The sequence below is a fragment of the Chelon labrosus genome (assembly GCF_963514085.1).
Source record: "Chelon labrosus genome assembly, chromosome: 9".
In the NCBI taxonomy this organism is placed as follows: Eukaryota; Metazoa; Chordata; class Actinopteri; order Mugiliformes; family Mugilidae; genus Chelon; species Chelon labrosus.
Genome location: NC_140359.1, coordinates 23,309,912 through 23,328,256, shown reverse-complemented (window position 1 = coordinate 23,328,256; position 18,345 = coordinate 23,309,912). Strand labels below are relative to the sequence as shown.

At 42.7% G+C, this 18,345-nt stretch overlaps 1 protein-coding gene across 1 annotated transcript; it reads left to right on the top strand.

The window, feature by feature from the left end:
• Positions 1 to 14,642: 14,642 nt before the first annotated feature.
• gas1a (growth arrest-specific 1a) lies at positions 14,643 to 17,982 on the top strand. Its single transcript, XM_084550969.1, has one exon. The coding sequence runs from the start codon at positions 15,206 to 15,208 to the stop codon at positions 15,998 to 16,000; it is 795 nt and encodes a 264-aa protein (XP_084407095.1). The 5' UTR covers positions 14,643 to 15,205; the 3' UTR covers positions 16,001 to 17,982.
• The last annotated feature ends 363 nt before the right edge of the window (positions 17,983 to 18,345 follow it).

Genomic DNA, 18,345 nt, shown 5'->3' with positions numbered 1-18,345 from the left:
AGGGTACTACGGGACATAGACCCCGTAACTTACGTACGTAGCCTACACCGGTGCAAGCAATTTATACTTGTGTGCTTGTCAGTCTGGCTTGCTCTGTAAAAACGCCACCCAAACGTCGGGTTATTTTTTGTTTCCACTTCCTGCTTCACTTCTAACAATGGCGACTGAAGCTCCTACAAATGTTTGTATTTCCAAACCTCCTCAGTTAACCTTTCCTTTATGTGTTCCATCTTTATTGACCCAAAGCAACCAATTAGAAAACTGCGGAGATGGAGAAGCAGCCGGAAATACTAAAGCGGAAATACGTTACTACCAAGCGGACCAATCACAGCTCTTGCGGTCTGCGTCACCGTGACTCGTAGTTATATTTCTGGAAGAGGTGGACATCAGCTACGACGCTAGGGTCTCTGCTGGGTCTGCATCTGCGTCAATTTGACACAGAAACCACCTATAAGCGTCACGCATGACTATCTTGAGCTCTGTGCAGATCAGTGCTGAACCAAACCACTAAACTATTACATTTTAGTGCAGGAAAGTTGGTTTGCATTTGCTTCATAGGGAACTGATTATTCTGCACCAAAGATCTGTCCGGCAAATTAAAGGGGAACAACCGTTTTTTACAACCTGGACCTTATTTCTGGCATAAATATGATTGTTTACTCACCCATATAACTTTGGTGTCATTTTTAGTCCTTCAGAAGATATTTAGATCCAGCGGAGCACTGCCTATATCCATATAGTGGGAGTGAATGGGGCACCGAAACGCAGCCTCTAAATAATGCATTATCTGCCAGGAAACTCGTTCATTTCACCAATCTTTTGTTATGATACGCTAGTGCTAGTGCTAGTGCTAGTGCCACTGAGTCCGGAGGTACCTGTTATCATCATCCGTGTTCTATAGATTTACCTACCAGCCTCTGACCTGGGTGATGCCATTTCTGAGCACCGTGCATACGTAGCGTGGCTTGTTTACCTGTAATTTGCTACTGCTACTTTTTTTGCGACATGGCTGAATATTTTTCTGATTCTGAGGTTGTGGATGACGACTTTGTTTATGATGGACATCTTTACCATTTTGAGCCAGAGTATATGGATGAGGAGCACGTTGAAAGGAAGATGTGGAGGCAGAGAGAGGAACAGCTGGCCAAAGAACAACAAACCGCTGCACGTCCGCGAATAGATAACAGGTAACTCCGGACTCAATGGGGAATAGCACTAGCGTATCATAACAAAATATTGATGAAATGAACGAGTTTCGCAGCAGGTAATGCGTTATTTAGAGGCTGCGTTTCGGTGCCCCAATCACTCCCACTATATGGATATACGAGGCGCTCCACTGGATCTAAATATCATCCGAAGGACTAAAAATGACACCAAAGTTATATGGGTGAGTAAACAATCGTATTTTATGCCAGAAATAAGGCCCAGGTTGTAAAAAAAAAACAGTAGTTCTCCTTTAAATCATAGGAAGAAGAATAACAGTGACGTAGTCAAACGCATCATCTGAACTCAGTGGCTCTGATTTGTTGTAGGACCATCCGATTATGTGCAGATGTCTTTTTTTTTATGCTGTACTGATTGGAGCACGTAATAAAATCCAAATACCATGTCACCAGACTCATATTCAGATAAGAGGCTTTTTTTATTATTATTTTTTTATAAAGCATTAACTAAACAAACAAGAACCACTGTTGCAATGGTTCTAATGAAAAGCAATCCAGTATGGGATGTCATTCCTTTTCTTGGCCTTCAGATGAAAGTACATAATGAGCCACATGTTAAGTTTATGCTAACAACATATCTGCTCCATTATGCTCCATTACTGAATCAGTTTCTAAGGCACAACAACAACAACAACAAAAAAACCCTGACTCAAGAAAACATGTCTTATTTTATCTGACTTTAATGTAAAGGTCAAAGAAAGATTGGACCGATGCCTGCTTCTTTCTAATAATTATCGTAGGCTGTGTGATTTGTTTGTTAGCAGTTGCCACGAGCAACCAAGACACAGCAGAAGCAGAGTGTGGGATCGCTCTCGGCTCATATGTCTCCCTGTGCTGCCATGTTTGGAGGCGCCCAGAGTGCTGAGTAATGAAGGCCGCTGACCAGTTTACTTTTTGTCAGTAGCTCCTGTGATTTTATGTGGAACAGCACATCGTACGGCGCAGTCGAGTATGACAGTTCTTTAACTTGATGGTAAATAGCTGCTGTAAGGAAATAATAAGAAACGGCTGATTAGCTTAGGTGTGTGTCTCTTTTGCTGACTACACATGCTCACATACAAACCTTTATTTGCCTTTCGGATTTTGTTGATTTGTTGTGTTTATATCGGAACAAAACCTGCTCACAGAGCTGCGCGCACGGTGGAAGCAATAAACCGTCAGTAGAGATATAACCTCAACCTGAACTGAGTGTAGAGGAGGAAAAAAAAAAGACTTATTTTGACACTACTGAATTAGCTTAGCGCCCTGATGGATTACCTGCGGCTGACCTGGGGCGTTAGTTGTGATGAATCTGTCCAAAGCCATCTGGGGCCCCACTAGAGTTATAGCCTGGCTGTTATCGGCTGAAAGCAGACACCGTCGGGGTATGTTGTGGCTAAACACCGACACCGAGGTGTGTTTTTTTGTTTAACATTTTACACGGTTTTTTATCCCGTTCCCACAAAAACAAAAGAGCACTCAAAAAACCTACGAGTGGGTCCTTGGAGTTTAAAAATTGAACAGCTAACGTGAGAGTCATCGTGATGTGCCGGTTTTGAATCCACCTTATCTGAGATATTTCTGATTGCACAAGAGTTACAATTAACTTGTCCTTCTGAAATGATTTAATGGGGTATTTTGGAAATCCCAGATCAGGAAACACATGTGAGTAGACTGTTTGCATTAATAATGTAGACTTCTGTTTGCCAAGAGGCATAACATTTTGTGGCAAGAGAATTTTACGTGATATCCTGCTTCTAAAAACTCCTGTAGCAAGATGTAGTAGTAGTAGTTGTCTTCTGGACAGAATATGGATGTGCCTGACTAATTCAGTTACGTTTGTGAAGCTTCTGCTGTTTCAGAATCAGATATATAAATCCCGGGGAGTTACTTGAGCTCTGTCTAGTATTGGAGATTTTTAGTTTTTCTTTTTTTTTTGTTAATCTAAACTGTTTGCTTTTTGGTTTTGGCAAACTGTAGCCTGGTTGCACATCAGTCATCCTGGTGTGCAATCTATACTGTGCTATACTAAAACTAGCCAGAGGCCTTGGTGATTGGCAGCTATGAAGTCAAAAGAAGCTGAAGGAAGGGGGGGCAGAGAATCTGTGGTTTAAAAAAACAGCAACTCTGGTGTCGTGAATGGATTCTTGCAGGTTTATCCTTCAAATAACATCAAGTCAACTGGGCAGAAACTATGCAACTTTAAAAGCCTAGGTCCAAGAATTTTTGTAGAACTGATCCAGTATCATGTTCATTGCACCTTTTGACAGCCCAGTACAGGCTGAGTACAGCACAGTGATATATTAGAACAGAATCCCCTCAATAAAGTGACTGTAGCTTCAAATGTGAACGACATCAACATTAAAATGCCAAAACTTTCACAGGTATGTATTGGAAAGACGCACTTTCTGAAAGCTGACACTCCAAAAATGCTCCCTCTCTGTTTCTGAGTATGGATCGGTCACATCGCTCTTATCCACAATAATCCCCTCGGAGTCAAGAGTTCATGGAGGATTGATGCATCTCTGACGCTATGTCAGGCATATGCTTTTTATTTGGTCACCAGGCAGCCACGCTGCCTTATCAGCATAGCAGAACCAGCTGGGAATGCGCTCCTGCACGGCTTCACAGGGACATTGAAATGTTCTGACTTACAAAACACACTTTCCAGCTTCGGTTTTTCCAAACGCATTTCCTTATCTTCAACCTTTCCTGTTGTTCTCAAGCTCATGGTGTGCGATTCTAGCCAAATTTCCACTCAAGAATCCCAAAACAAAACAACTTTAGAAGGTCTATTTCCTACTCAAGAACCAAGTTCTGATTGGAAGAACTTGGTCCCCCCCCCCCCCCCCCACACACACACACACAAAAAAAGTATGTCCAAGAAGATCTTAAGTTTTCGGTGCACCACAGACTACTGTTACCACAGAACTGGATAAGTGACTCTTAAGCGTAGTTTATAGACAAAGTCGGCGTAACCTACGCATGTAGCCTACAATTTATACTTGTGCGCTTGTCAGTCTGACTCGCTCAGTAAAAACACCACCCAAACACTGTGTCCTAGTTTCCCAGTCTACTTCCTGCTTCACTTTAAACAATGGCGACTGAAACTTTCACCGAAATTTGGCCGAAGACCAGTTGTACAGATGCTTGTACCTTCGAACCTCCTCAGTCAATCTTTCTTCGGTGTGTTCCATCTTTATTGACGCCGTAACCTACGTACGTAGCCTACGTTGGTGTGAACCATTTCTCTTGCGATCTGCGTCACTGTGACGCGTAGTTATATTTCCGGGGAGGTGCACGTCAGGCTACGCCGTTAGGGTCTGTGTAGGGTCGCATTACACAGTCAATGATTTTAAAACTGGTTGATTGAAAGTAACAACAGGAAATCAATTCCAAATTTATCTCACATCGCACCGTTCATTGCTTAGACTCTTTATTCCAATCATAAAAACAAAAGGAGAACAGAAAGAAAACTTGGACCAGCCGTTTGGAAATTGTAGCACCAGCTTTTTTACTCGTCTACTGAGTTCTAATTGTAAGGTATGCTGCTTTTCATTAGCTATCCGCAGAACTTATGACTTATTAATATTAAGACCAGCCTCAATCTTTTTGAAATACCACATTAATCTTTCATTGAGAATTGGGTTTGATAGGAGCCCAGTGCCAGCAGGACTGTGGTGAGTTCATTTCCTGCATGTGCAGCGTGGGAGTAGGAGGAGGGGCTGCGTTTAGAGGGCTAGTGGTCTTGCAGGAGTTAAGAATGACACACAATTAATCAGCCCGAGCAGACGACCGGTATCACTTCGCCGCGGAGGCTGGAATAGAGGCCCGTCTGTACTGAACAGCTGCAGGAGGAAGCCGGCCCTTTGCCATTCTTAGACATGTGGATGGAGGGGGAGAGTGAGAGTAAGAGAGAGAGAGAGTACATGTGTGTGAGGCTACTTGCAGATGGGTTGGAGGAGGGGAGGAGGAGACGAGGAGGAAGAGAAAAAAATGAAGGTTTTAACAGCCTGCCCACATCTGTTTATTTAGAAAAGAAACCATTGTGTCATTCAGTTATTCTAACAACCTACACCAGGGCCAATGTTAGTCCCACAATGACGGCTTTTTAAATACACAGTTTACACTCCTATGAAGTGGCCTCATAACTGCGCTGGAGCCTCAGGAACGTGCCAAATGGGGAACATGCTAGGGTTTCACATTCCCTCCTCCACTACTTGACGTCTCTATAGCAAGAGTGCGATGCCAGAGGCTGGGCTAAGGGGAGGGAGATCTGGTGGTGGCCATTTGTCTTGGGCTTGTGCGCGTTTTCTGGGTCTAATCTCTTAAATTGGTCCGCTAGGTTTGGGAACGTGCCAGAAACGGCGTGGAGGGCGTGACGGTATTCCGCCGCGTTCTGTCGTTTGCATATCTCATCAGCTGTGCAAAGACTGGGAAGCATAAGAAATGCATTGGGATAATGTTCTTTTTTTATTTAACTTTATTTTAGTTTGACCTAACGCCTAGCAATAATGGAATATTTTTGATATTGGACTACTGCAGAATCCCAGGTTGACAAGTGTTTGAAATGTTAATTCTTTACGTTAGGAAATGATTGCGGTTAGAGCAAATGAGTCATGTCAGGGTATAATTAGGGTTAGACATCTAAAAGACGAGATGTTGAGGTGTCTACAATGCATATTTTATTACAACAATGTATAGTTGGCAGTAAAACATGGTAGGAAAAATTTTGAAGCGGTGATGATGATGAACTTATCTAAATCTGTAGCTCGTCGCAGCTTGAAGGAGCTTTGCAGAGAGTTTCAAGTCATTGTCCATCTTGCAAGTTCATTGCGACAGTTGGCGTTATGTTATTTGTGGTGGCAGCAAGCCGACTTTTAATCCACTTCCTGTCCAACGCTAGCTGTTTAGCTGAGTAGGGAGAGACCAGTCAACTTAAAGAGTTTGACCTATCAACTCATCTACTATCACCTGTATCAACTTAAAGCAGTGTCAGTTTGCCACTTGTTTCCACTACTCCCCCCAGCAGCCAAGCATCAGTGACACTATCTTCCCATCAAACGTTCTATTTTGACTCCTTCCCTAAATAAAGCATTGTGTTTTGCGCGGCCAAAGTGTTGACTGTCACAAGTCTCTATCACTCCCTAATGAAGCTGAGCCTTTGGCAGCGGATCAGGAATGTTTAGCACTTGCGGTGGGGCTTTGTTGTGTTTTTATACCGTCGACATTCTTTCTCGCTGCACTTCATGTTTGAGAGATTAAGGTCGTATGTGTGTGTCGGAGGTTAGGGCTTTATTGGTCGGTCCATATGTGCCGGTGTTTGTCTGCAGCGATATGAAAGGCCTTCGGGCCTGTATAAACAGCCGCTCATGCGGGCTGGTGGCTGAGCGGCATGTGTTGCGACAGCTGCTCGTGTGATATGTGCTGTGTAGTGATTCATAGAGGTCTTTCGGGGTAAATATGTTGAAGTTACTCGGCTATAATTAAAAACACAAATGCGATTACGGTAGCTTTTTACCCTTTAAACTTATTTCACTCACGGTATACATGCTTGTCCAAGATGAGGACTGTTTCCATTGTCAGGATGATTATGGCGGCCATGATGATCCCTCTAAAGACTCTTTTAGAGTACGGTGGGACCCAGACGCCGTAACTTACACGCCACTTGTGCGCTCGTAACAACGTCACCCAAACAGGGTACATTTTTGTTTCTACTTCCTGCTTCACTTTCAACAATGGCGACTGAAACTTTCGCTGAAATTTCGCCAAACACGAGTCATACAAATGTTTGTATCTCCAAACCTCCTCAGTTAACCTTTCCTCTATGTGTTCCATCTTTACTGACCCAAAACAATCAATCCGAAAATCGCGGAGATGGAGAAGCAACTGGAAATACTAAAGCGAAAACATGCAACAACCAAGCGGACCAATCACAGCTCTTGGGATCTGCGTTCCTGCTGCGCAGCTACATTTTTGGGGAGGTGCACGTCAGTTATGGTGCTAGCATCTGTGTAGGGGTCTGCGCTGTTGCTGTCATCTAAACCGCCTATAAGAATGTCTGCAGGTTCCAGATGATGGCCTCGACCTCTGGGTGCATTGATTAAAAGGCTGCTGGAAAAGGATCTGTACCACCAAGACTACACCTGCTGCTTTGTTTGTAGTTTGGTGGTGAGGTCAGTTTGTGAAGGTGTAGACGTGTGTTTTTGGTTCTCTGGGGAACAATACCACTATTACCCTTAGTTAGTTGGAGTGTTAATCACGGTTTATGCCTCTGTGGGACATAGACGCCGTAACCTACGTACATAGCCTGCGCTGGTGTGAGCCATTTATACTTTTACGCTCGTCAGTCTGCTTCGCTCTGTAGAAACGCCACAAAACTTAGTCAGCGCTGTGTCTTTTTTGCCAGTCGGGTTCATTTTTGTTTCTACTTCCTGCTTCACTTTCAACAATGGCGACTGAAGCTTTCACTGAAATTTTACTGAAGACAAGTCATACAAATGTTTGTATCTCCGAACCTCCTCAGTTAACCTTTCCTCGATGTGTTCCATCTTTATTGATCCAAAACAATCAATTTGAAAAGTGCGGCGATGGAGAAGCAGCCGGAAACACTAAAGCGAAAATATGCTAATACCAAGCAGACCAATCACAGCTCTTACGCTCTGCGTCGCTGCGACCTGTAGCAACATTTCTGGGGAGGTGTAGGTCAGGCTACAGCGTTAGGGTCTGCGTAGGATCTCTACTGTCTCCCTGGCTATGGTGTCAAATTTGCACAGAGGCATAAATCGTGCATTAGCTTATCATTTTTAAGACATGGTTCACTTCAACGTTAAACTTGCTGCTTCGACATGATGCCTGGAATATGACATTTAGATATTTTACAGTTTTAGTTGGCTTATTACAGTCAAACCTCAGTTAACACATTTTTACATTCTGATTTAGTGTTACTCTGAGGATTTGTCTCTTCAAATGTGTAGAAATTATGGTGCTGTGAACTGTGTTAAACGGGTCAAGAGGATCTCTGCTTCTTTGACATGATGGATGACTTTAATCTTACTGATTAAAGGAACACGCCCCCATAACACTCCATTTAACATTTTACCCAGTCAGCAGGATTTTAGAGAAAAACCTTATGGATATTTTAAGGCACAACAGTTTCCTGCTCCCATACATTTTAGGTGTGTCAGTTTTTAGAGGGGTAGATAGCGTTCTTTCACTGAAAAGTTGTTGTGTAAAGAGATAAAGTGTTGTTGCCGTTCAGAACTTCAGGGGATTTTCTCCGTCACCAGAATGTCCAGGGATTTGTGGCTTTTGCAGGCAACTCATTCTAGAAAATGGTAAAAATAGGTGGTGTATTTATGGCTTTCTGCCATTATCTGCCAAGCTTAATCACTCGTGCGTCACTCCGCAGTTCCAAACCGAAACAAATCAACACAAATCCCCCCGGAAGAGGATGGACGAAAACAGAGGCAAATTATTAGACGGACACGAGGAAGGAAATGAAGCCTTAATCTTGTTTGGTTCTGTTCCAAATAACTTATCACTTGCCATTATCACTTCTCCGAAATCCAAAAGAGGAAGCAATTTGATGGGATAGTTCCTGCCAACTCATTTCCTGTATTTGGATATTTCCTTTTTTCAGACAACATGGCGTAGGCCCCTCTGCTGCTGACCTGCTCTGCTCGGATACGGCTTGCTCATGTAAAATTGTCACAGCACAACTTTCTGTATACAACAGCCCTACGAACAGTAATGAGATGACGCTCTGCAACTGGACCCTCATTAAGGACAAAATATGGCATTTGAAAATGATCGCAAAGAGACGTTTATGCTAATATTAAGCTTTGGTGTTTAACAAAATAGTTTTTGTTTCAGTCAAACTTGAGGATGTTCACCAGAAAACATGACTGAACCTTGCTAGCTCTGCTCTGAACATGAGCAGGGGACGTGTTTGATATAATTGTGTTTGTCGCTTAATTGGACTGTTGCGGCGGGAATTTGGGTTTTAATTGATCCCTCAAAGCAACAGCGCTGGGCTCTCAATGCTCCACATCTGGTTTAAGCGTACAGCTGCTGGCAAAGACAAACGTGTGGGATGATTCAATCTGTTTCTTCTTTTTTTTTTCTTCTTCTCTAAGTGTTAAGGATCAAAGTTTTTTTTGGTGTGCGGTTGATGATGTTTTAAAGTGGAGGTTTCAGTGTTGTCCCTTTTTAAAAATCATTACAGACTCTGAAAGTAAAGATTGCTGGTTTATTTACACTAATGTGGTTGAAACAATGGAGACGCTGGTGTTTGGAAATCTTTTGTCGAAACACAGTGTTTCCATTCTCTGAGCTGCGGGGAAAAGCAGGAGAGGAACTCCTGAGGTATTGAGTTCCCTGTATCCATCATTTTCGACGAGTTGGGACCTTGGAGGAGCGCCAGCAACGTCTGCGCTAGCCAGCCGTAACTGACATTGAGTGCATTGTTTGCAGTGGGAAGCTCACGGCTGTGGCCTAAAGGTACATTCCTGAGATCAGAATGCTGTTTGAAACACAAACAGCCTTTGTGCCCTCGCTGCTCTCCTTCCCTGACTCCCTCATCCACATCAAGCCTGGAGAACTAAACTGCCTCCTCTCTATCATGTGTCAACATGTGGGCTATCATTTTACTCACACCCACACACACACACACACACACACACACACACACACACACACACGCTTGTGTCATTTTGATGATGTGGTCCAGGTAGGCAGACATCTTACGGTTATCTAAGCTCTTGGGAAACAAAAAGCTGCCAAGTCCAAACTTTTGGTGAGTTTGGTTTTTATTGACCTTCTTGATCTTGATCATTATTTTTGATTAATTATGAGAAAAATTAAGAAAATAAAAATACATATTCAGCTCTGGTCTGCATTTGTAGTTTTTCATACTATTATATTTGAAGTGTATTTTGCCAAAAGCAGATTAAAGTTACCACCTTTGAACAGAGTCAGTCCATGTCTGAAAACCATCAGAACAACTTTTTTTTTCTGAATAAATTTACATGGAAAATATTAATAGCAGATTAATATTAATTCATTAATTTATTCATGAATTACTATCAATTAACATGTTTTAGACCTAAACACTGATTAATCAAGAAGGTAATCTGCACATTAATCAATAATAATAATTTGAAAAAGCTGCCTGGATGAATTTTTAATTTTTTTTTTATTGTTGTGCTCAGTCTGAGGTCGAGGACGGTCACTTACCTGTAAACATTCATAAAAATACTGCTCAAGCTTAAAATATTTCCCTTTCCTCTGCAGCATCCTGGTCTGTGTTTTTTATTTTTTATACTGTTATACTTGGAAGTGCATATTGTTAAAAGCAGATTAAAGTTACCACCTTTGAACAGAGTCAGTCCATGTCTGAAAATCATCAGAACAACTTTTTTTTTTCTGAATAAACTTACATGGAAAATATTAATTGCAGATTTCCCAGACATTTGGTTGGAATAGTTTTAATGTCACTTGTCGCTGTGTTTCAAATGTGAAGATTTTTTTGTTTTTTTTTTCGTTTTCGTTGATAGTAATCTGAACATGTTTTGATGTTTATATATATATATATATATACATATATATATATGTGTGTGTGTGTGTATACAGTATATTGTATCAATACAATATACTGTATACATATCGTCAAACTCATTTTAATTCGGGGGCTATGTAAAGCACAATTTGATCTGAAGCAGGGCCAGACCAGTAACATGACAGAACAATGACCTATAAATAACGACAATTCCAGACTTTTTCCATTTGTTTTAGTGCAAAGAAGAACAAGAAAATTAGGAGAATGTTTACATTTAATAATCCTTTAAAAAAAAGTGCAATTTGGACATATTGCTGTCTGTTGTTTAGTCCTGGGTCTCAGTGTTGTGTTCCATTCACTTCTTCTCCTTCTAAAACAGTGGACAAATTAGGAATAGCTCTTTGCAAATTCATACTGCAGGCCAGATTAGACTCTCTGGTGGGCCGCTCATGGCCCGCGGGCCACATGTTTGACACCTGTGTTGTATCGTATTAGTCATTGGTATTCTATTCCCGTTGCTGTTTTTTTTTTCATTAGACCAAAACACTGATTAATCAAGAAAGTAATCCGCATATTAATCAATAAGAATAATCTGAAAAAGTTGCCTGGATGAGTTTTTTTTTTTTTTTTTAATTATTATTGTTGTGCTCAGTCAGGGTGTTGAGTAGTAAATCCACCGACTCTATCTCAAAAACCAGACACTCAAAACACTGAACCTGCATACAGACCCTCTCAAAGTTTTTGTTTTGTTTGGATTAACAAACTGCTATGTCCTGCGTTGTCAGAAAACCCTCCAAGTCTGGAAAAAAAACTCAAAACCAGAGAAAGTTACATTTGAAATCTTCATAAAATCACCTATCCCTTGTTTTACAGTGTAGTTCTGAGATAATTTAACAGTGTAAATAGAGACTATTGAAACTCAGATGTCATGCACAACAAGGACTAGGAGGTTAGAGCAGCAGCTTTAGAGCCATGACGTCCCCGGTTCCATCCCCTCTGTGTTCATGGCTGAGGTGCCTAAACCACAAGCACCTAAAACCACATAAACATGGCTGCCCTCTGCTGCAACTTTGCTCACTTAGTCGGGCTCCTTCTATGAGTAAAATCCTTGTCGTACTGTACATACACGGCAAATAAAGCTGATTTAATGTCAAAGCCACATTTCCTGCCATATAAACATTGCTTCTCTGGGCTGTCTTGGTTGTTTGGTGACATATTTTTTTCTCACATCTTTGCCTCAAGATATTTAGGGCATATGAAACATACAGGATTTAAGATTTTAGTCTAAATCCCTCAGAATTAAGCAGCCACATAAACTCTTGAGTCTCATTTCCTGAATCTTTTAGCAGTTATGCAACAACAACTCCATCATAAAGGAACAAATATCCACCAACGGCCAGCCTGCTACAGCTTGTGTCAAGTTACTGTATTTGGAATTGCAATGAGAAGCAAAACTAGCTGTCTGCCTCATTTAATATATGTTGCTCAGTTTGCTAATTTGATGTTTATATTTATCAAACCATTAAGCTGTTGACGGTTAATAATAGATATGAAAAATGACTGCCTCACACGGTTGTGGCAGTTTGGGTGAAAGAACAATAAACGAGTCACTTAATCACACTTAAAATTTATAGACGGATGATACAGTGTAAATGAGGTTGACATCAGTCCGTCATTCAGGTTTAATTGATGTTAGGATGATTAGTATTCACTGCAAATGAAGGAGCCCGAGCTCTGTTTCACCGGCTTAACATCTGACAGCAGATAATCCGCTGCGATAACACGGGCTAAGATAGTGAGTGATTACGTTGAATGATGTTCAATGAGTGCCCCATTATACCTCGATTAATTTGCACTCGGCTGCTCTGCGGAGGAAGAGTTAATTGGACGTGGGTGATTAAACCAGCGAGGATGCTGCACAGATCGTTAGCGCCGCAGGCACCGAGTAATGGACTCCAATTCCTTATTGTACAGAGGTGCAGTCACAGTGTAATTATGTGTCATCTGATGTTGTGTTTACTGGGAGGTCGTGATGCCGCGGTGCTTCAAGCACATATTATATAGCGTGATTACAATCTCCCCACCTCTCTCTCTCTCCCCTCACTTTCTGTCAGTTCCTCACCCTTGGATAAGTTTCAAAAAGTAAAAATAAACTGGTAAAAGTCGCCGCCAAAAAAACACACACTAATATTTCGTTGGACCTCCTTTAACTTTGATTACAGCACGCATTCTCTGTGGCATTGTTTCAATAAGCTTGCATTAATTTTTGACCAAGATCTTGTATTGATGATGGAAGAGTCTGACCACTGAGCAAAGCCTTCTCCAGCACATCCCAAAGATTCTCAATGGGGTTAAGGTCTGAACTCTGTGGTGGCCAATCCAATTGTGAAAATTATGTCTCATGCTCCCTGAACCACTCTTTCACAATCTGAGCCCCATGAATCCTGACATTGTCATTTTGGAATATGCCTGTGAGCATCAGGGAAGAAAAAATCCATTGATGGAATAACCTGGTCATTGCAACAAAGGTTTAAAAAAAGGCAACTGGACTTGTGGAGTTTTTTGAGAAGATGTTTCACCACTCATCCGAGTAGCTTCTTCAGTTTTAGGGGACTGGTGGGAAGTCTGAGGTTTAAATAGGAACTCCTCCCACCAGTCCCCTAGAACTGAAGAAGCTACTCGGATGAGTGGTAAAACGTCTTCTCAAAAAACTCCAGTCCAGTTGCCTTTTTTGAACCTTTGTTGGATATACCATGACCTGGATGACTGAGAACCTTCACAGACAACCTGGTCATTCAGTATATTCAGGTAGTCAGCTGACTTCATTCTTTGGGCAACATTATGTTGCTGAACCTAGACCTGAGCAACTGCAGCAACCCCAGATCATAGCACTGCCCCCACAGGCTTGTACAGTAGGAACTAGGCATGATGGATGCATCACTTCATCTGCCTCTCTTCTTACCCTGATGCACTGGTTCCCCACTATCCTTCCAGTTTTTAATAATGCGTTGGACAGTTCTTAACCCAGTTTTAGTAGTTTCTACAATCTCCTTAGATGTTTTCTCTGCTTGATGCATGCCAATGATTTGACCCTTCTCAAACAGACTAACATCTTTTCCACAACCACATAATGTGTCTTTAGACATGGTTGTTTAAGAAATGAGAAGCTACTCATTGTTCATCAGTTAGGGTTAAATAACTTGTTGTCAGCTGAAAGATAATCACCCATGCAGTAATTATCCAACATGGGGCTCGTACATATTTGCTTAGTTAAATCCAGGTGGCGATTTTTTTCTTCGGCCAGGCAGTGTAAATTAAACACAATGACCCAAATCTGGTGATCATAACCTAATATTAAATATATTTCTGTGTTTTGGTACAGGATAATTCTCATCTAACAGGTAGCACTGCTCTCTCTACTGTATTTACTCTCCAACAAGTAGAAAAATCAACACTTAAATTGAAATGTTCAAACACTGAAAACACTTAAAAAGCCACGGAAAGCTCCAATAGCTTTATTTAGAATGTAAAAGAAGTTAGGCCACTGTAGTATGAGTTATTTAGGAAATTAATAAAAGTATAAACCAAAGCTGGTGGTTAATATTTTCATTAAAACTTGTGTTTTTCTTTCCTTCCAACCTTATTATCGTATGTTGTTGTTGTTTTTTAAGATTTTCTAAATTCACTGCGCAATTCAGCGGTTTTCAGGAGCAAATTCTCATCCTTGCTCACGTTGTATTTCTCAAGACAATCTTCCTCCCACCCCAAACTCCCGCCCATCGCTACGTAGAAACCCTCAACAAGTGGCCAACCAATGGGAGGCACTTCTCTAATGTATGGAGAGGGGTCTGAGGAACAGAAAGACAACTACTCAAGGGGGAGAGAGTAGAGGACCACTTTGCGACCCACAAGGGCTGTTGTTTTTCCCCGTGCACTATTTGTTTGCACTCCCGTGCGCACAAGGACTTCTTAATGATCCGGAGCAGTCCACCAGAGGACTCTCGGGACTTGTTGGTGATCCAGCAGGAGAGCGAACGCAACAGGGAGCCGCCGATCCGGAGGCAGTTGTTCCACGAACTCCGAATCAGTGCGATGGAATGAGCCGCTGCAGAAACTCTTCCCACACTTCTGGGGAACTTTTTTTTCCCTTTTCCGCGTGTCCTTTTTCCTCCCGAGTTTCTATTTTAGTTTTAATCATGTACGGATAACGGAGGGTTCGCTCGAGTATCCGGCTCAAATGGATCAGCACTGACGGGGGTTTATGGAGCCGGGATTACACAGCGCAGTGCCAGCCTGTTGAACGCCCACACACGGGCCCCCTTCACGCACCATCTGCCTCGGAATAAGTATCACTCTCCAGCGAAGACACCCGTCCATGGAAGTAGCGTTTAAGTTTCACGTATGACACTGTTGTGAGTTTCGCCGTCCCCTCGCCGCCTCGACAATGGCAAACTGTGGCGCACTGGCACGGAGCGCCTGCAGATGTGTCTGGCCTCTCGGTTGTGTGCTTTTGTTTTTCGGCTGCTTGTCGCTGGCTTCGCCGTCCCACGGTCAGCGGCTGATATGCTGGCAAGCCATAATTAACTGCCAAGCCGAGGCCGACTGCAATTACGCGTACGAACACTACAGTCGCGCATGTCGCCCCGTGTTGACCGGGGAGAGGAGGAAGTGCCCCAGCCACTGCATCTCCTCGCTCGTCCAGCTCAACCTGACCAAGAACGGGCCGGCTCTGGAGGACTGCAGCTGCGGCCGCGATGCGATTTGCATGAACGCCAAACGGTCCATCGAGCCCTGCCTGCCCAGGACTACGAGCACTGGCTGCACGGAAGCGCGACACCAGTGCGAGAGGGACCAGCAGTGCAGCTCCGCGATGCGCGACTACTTGCTCCACTGCGGGAAACTTTTCAGCGGGGCGGTCTGCACGAACGCCTGCCGGAATGTGATCGCGAACATGCGTAAAATACCCAAGGGCCAGCAGCTGGACACTTGCATGTGCGACGGCACGGAGAGGGCCATCTGCGAGTTTGTGAAGAACAGCATGAAGGCGCTGTGCTTCGACAACCCCGATCCGTACGACGCCAGCGGGAACGACGACGACGACGGCGGCGACGATGACGACGAGGATAGGGGTGACCCAGACCACGATCCGGAGAGGCTGGGGAGCGGAGCCTCTCTCCCAGCGTCTCGCTGTGCTTTGACCCTGCTGGCTTCCATTTTGGCTCTGTTACCCCTCTTTTAATCCCCGGGTTCATAAACTGCCCCTACTATTGTCCGGATAAAAGGCAACCTAAACTTTTGTCACTCATTGACCCGCTGCCATTGTGAAAGGTTAGAGCCTTCAAAGACTGAAGTAAAGGGTGTTTGGGCGCACGCAGGCCTTCTTTGAGAAGAGGTCTAGACCCCGGAGGATGTCCAATCTTGGATGTTTCTATGCAAACGAGGCCAGAAAGATGCCCAAACTGTCTGATCTCCAGGCTCTTGTCAAACCACACCACTTCACGGCTCTGCTGATGCTTTGCTTCATGTGATAAGCTAAATAGGATTGTCTACTTTCCCCTGCCAAGGACTCTGTCACGACAGAGACACAGTTGGCTTGTTTTTTTGGTAATAATCAGAATATGCTGTGCACTGCCAATCTTTTTTTTTTTTTTAAGGTATGAACTATTTTTTTTGTGTGACAGGCCCTTGCCAATGTTTTGGCAGCAGGCTGTACTACAAGTATTTAATGCCGGAATCCATGAACTTGTAAATAGATCAGGAGTTAAAGTGAAACAGTAATTTATTACATGCCACCTAGTTACATCCAAATTGCCACCATGTGAATAAAGACCGAGAATTCCAGCTTTAAAGGGAAGTTATTTTGACTGAAGATAGTGTACATTGATTGTATATATGTGTATAGCCTATATAGATTTTTTTTTCTTCTTCTTCCAGAGAATCCTCTATGTTTTGATGATTTATTCACTGTGTAAAGCCTAGAGAAAGAAAGAAATGTCTAAATCCACTGTATGATTGCCTTAATGATATACCTTTATAGAAGGCATAAAGGAAACTTGAAGATATCATCCTCGACTGTGAGTTATTTGTGGCCACGTTACTTCCGCGGCGTGTTCGGCGCACAGTTTTGCCTTAATTCGGGTGAAAAGTATAAAGGTTATGACACTTCTGTTTTTGTAAACGGTACAACAGTGGCCTGCTGTTTTGCTTCCAAGACGTCGGATTAGTTGTCAGGGGTCAATACACTAGCAGTGCGAGCAAAGATTTATTATAAACAAAACAAAAAAAAAGTTTACAATTCTCAGATGACCCATTTAAGTTGCATCACTTTGACTCTCTATGTGCCTCGGTTAGTAACAATAATGTAAATCTGATTCACTCAAGTTTTAAAAATCTTATTCAGCTAAAGGTGAAACTGGCTTATATAAGTAAAGTTGCTACGCTGTTAATTCATATTCTATATAAGTGAATTTAGTAAAACATGCTGGCCTTTCTGTGAAAGCTTATAAAGATGCTTTAAGTATGTTTGTCCCCAAAAAAAGTTATATCGGTGGCTTCCTCCGTTTCCAACTTTACACCTTTACAAAGTTTACAACTTTACAAAAGCTCCAACGCTTTGTAGCGTTGTTTGTAGCAACAGTACGGTATCTCCAAACTCATCTAGGCGAGCTTGCCTTGCTGACTGACGCCCAATGACCTGCTATGTCTTGATTTAGCCGCTCGTTGTCAAAAGCAACTGTCACCGTAAATCAACGGAACACCCTCTCCCTCCTCCGCTAACCCTGCCGGACTCTCCCTCGCTCTTGGGTGTCAGAGTGTGTACCTTTGTATTTTCTTCTTGTCATAATATTCACATATAAATGAAATTAACCAGGAGTGCTTCTCTGCATCTCGCTGACATTAACCAACTTTTTTTTTTTTTATAGCATCAGAAGCATTACAAACTAATGTAGTTGGATTTATTTACAGACTATGATATATTTTATAACTGCCTGGGGCCACTTTTTAATCAAAATGACGGATTATTTCTTTTAATTGGCTGCAGTTTCATGCAGTGTGCTACAAATTCACTCTTCATTCACTCTTTTATTTAAATGCTAATTTATGCGGGGTAATTGCTGTGAGTACATGTGCATTAATATTATTAGCGTTTGGGGAGTTATTATCTGCAAGTGATATGGCAGATCTTGCCACCCCTCTCTTTGGTTAGCTTCAGGGGCTTTAAATCAGTGATTTGCTGCAAAATGTTTTATTAAAGGGAGGGGGGCGGGGGGTGGGGGGGGGCAAGGGCCCTCCAGTTGAATGGATGGAGGAGAAGTCGAGTGGCATCTTTGTCATGGAAATGTTAAGCACATAATAGTTGGGTAGCACAATGGGGAGGCACTTCATTCTTTCAGGCTGGCTTGACACCTCTGGAGAGCCGAGCGGCAGGGAAGCATGTGGGAACGATCTGCTGCCTCTCGGGTCTCAGCGCTCCCGAGTGTAAGAAAAGGGAGAAGAAAACACACGATGGGCCGGGGAGGTTTTTATCTTGAACGTGCTCTAGTGGTTTTGTTATATTTTCTACCTACATTTGTTAATTTTGTT

Bases quoted from the DNA above. Each gene is read 5' to 3' on its own strand.
- gas1a (XM_084550969.1), top strand. From the start codon at position 15,206: ATGGCAAACTGTGGCGCACTGGCACGGAGCGCCTGCAGATGTGTCTGG.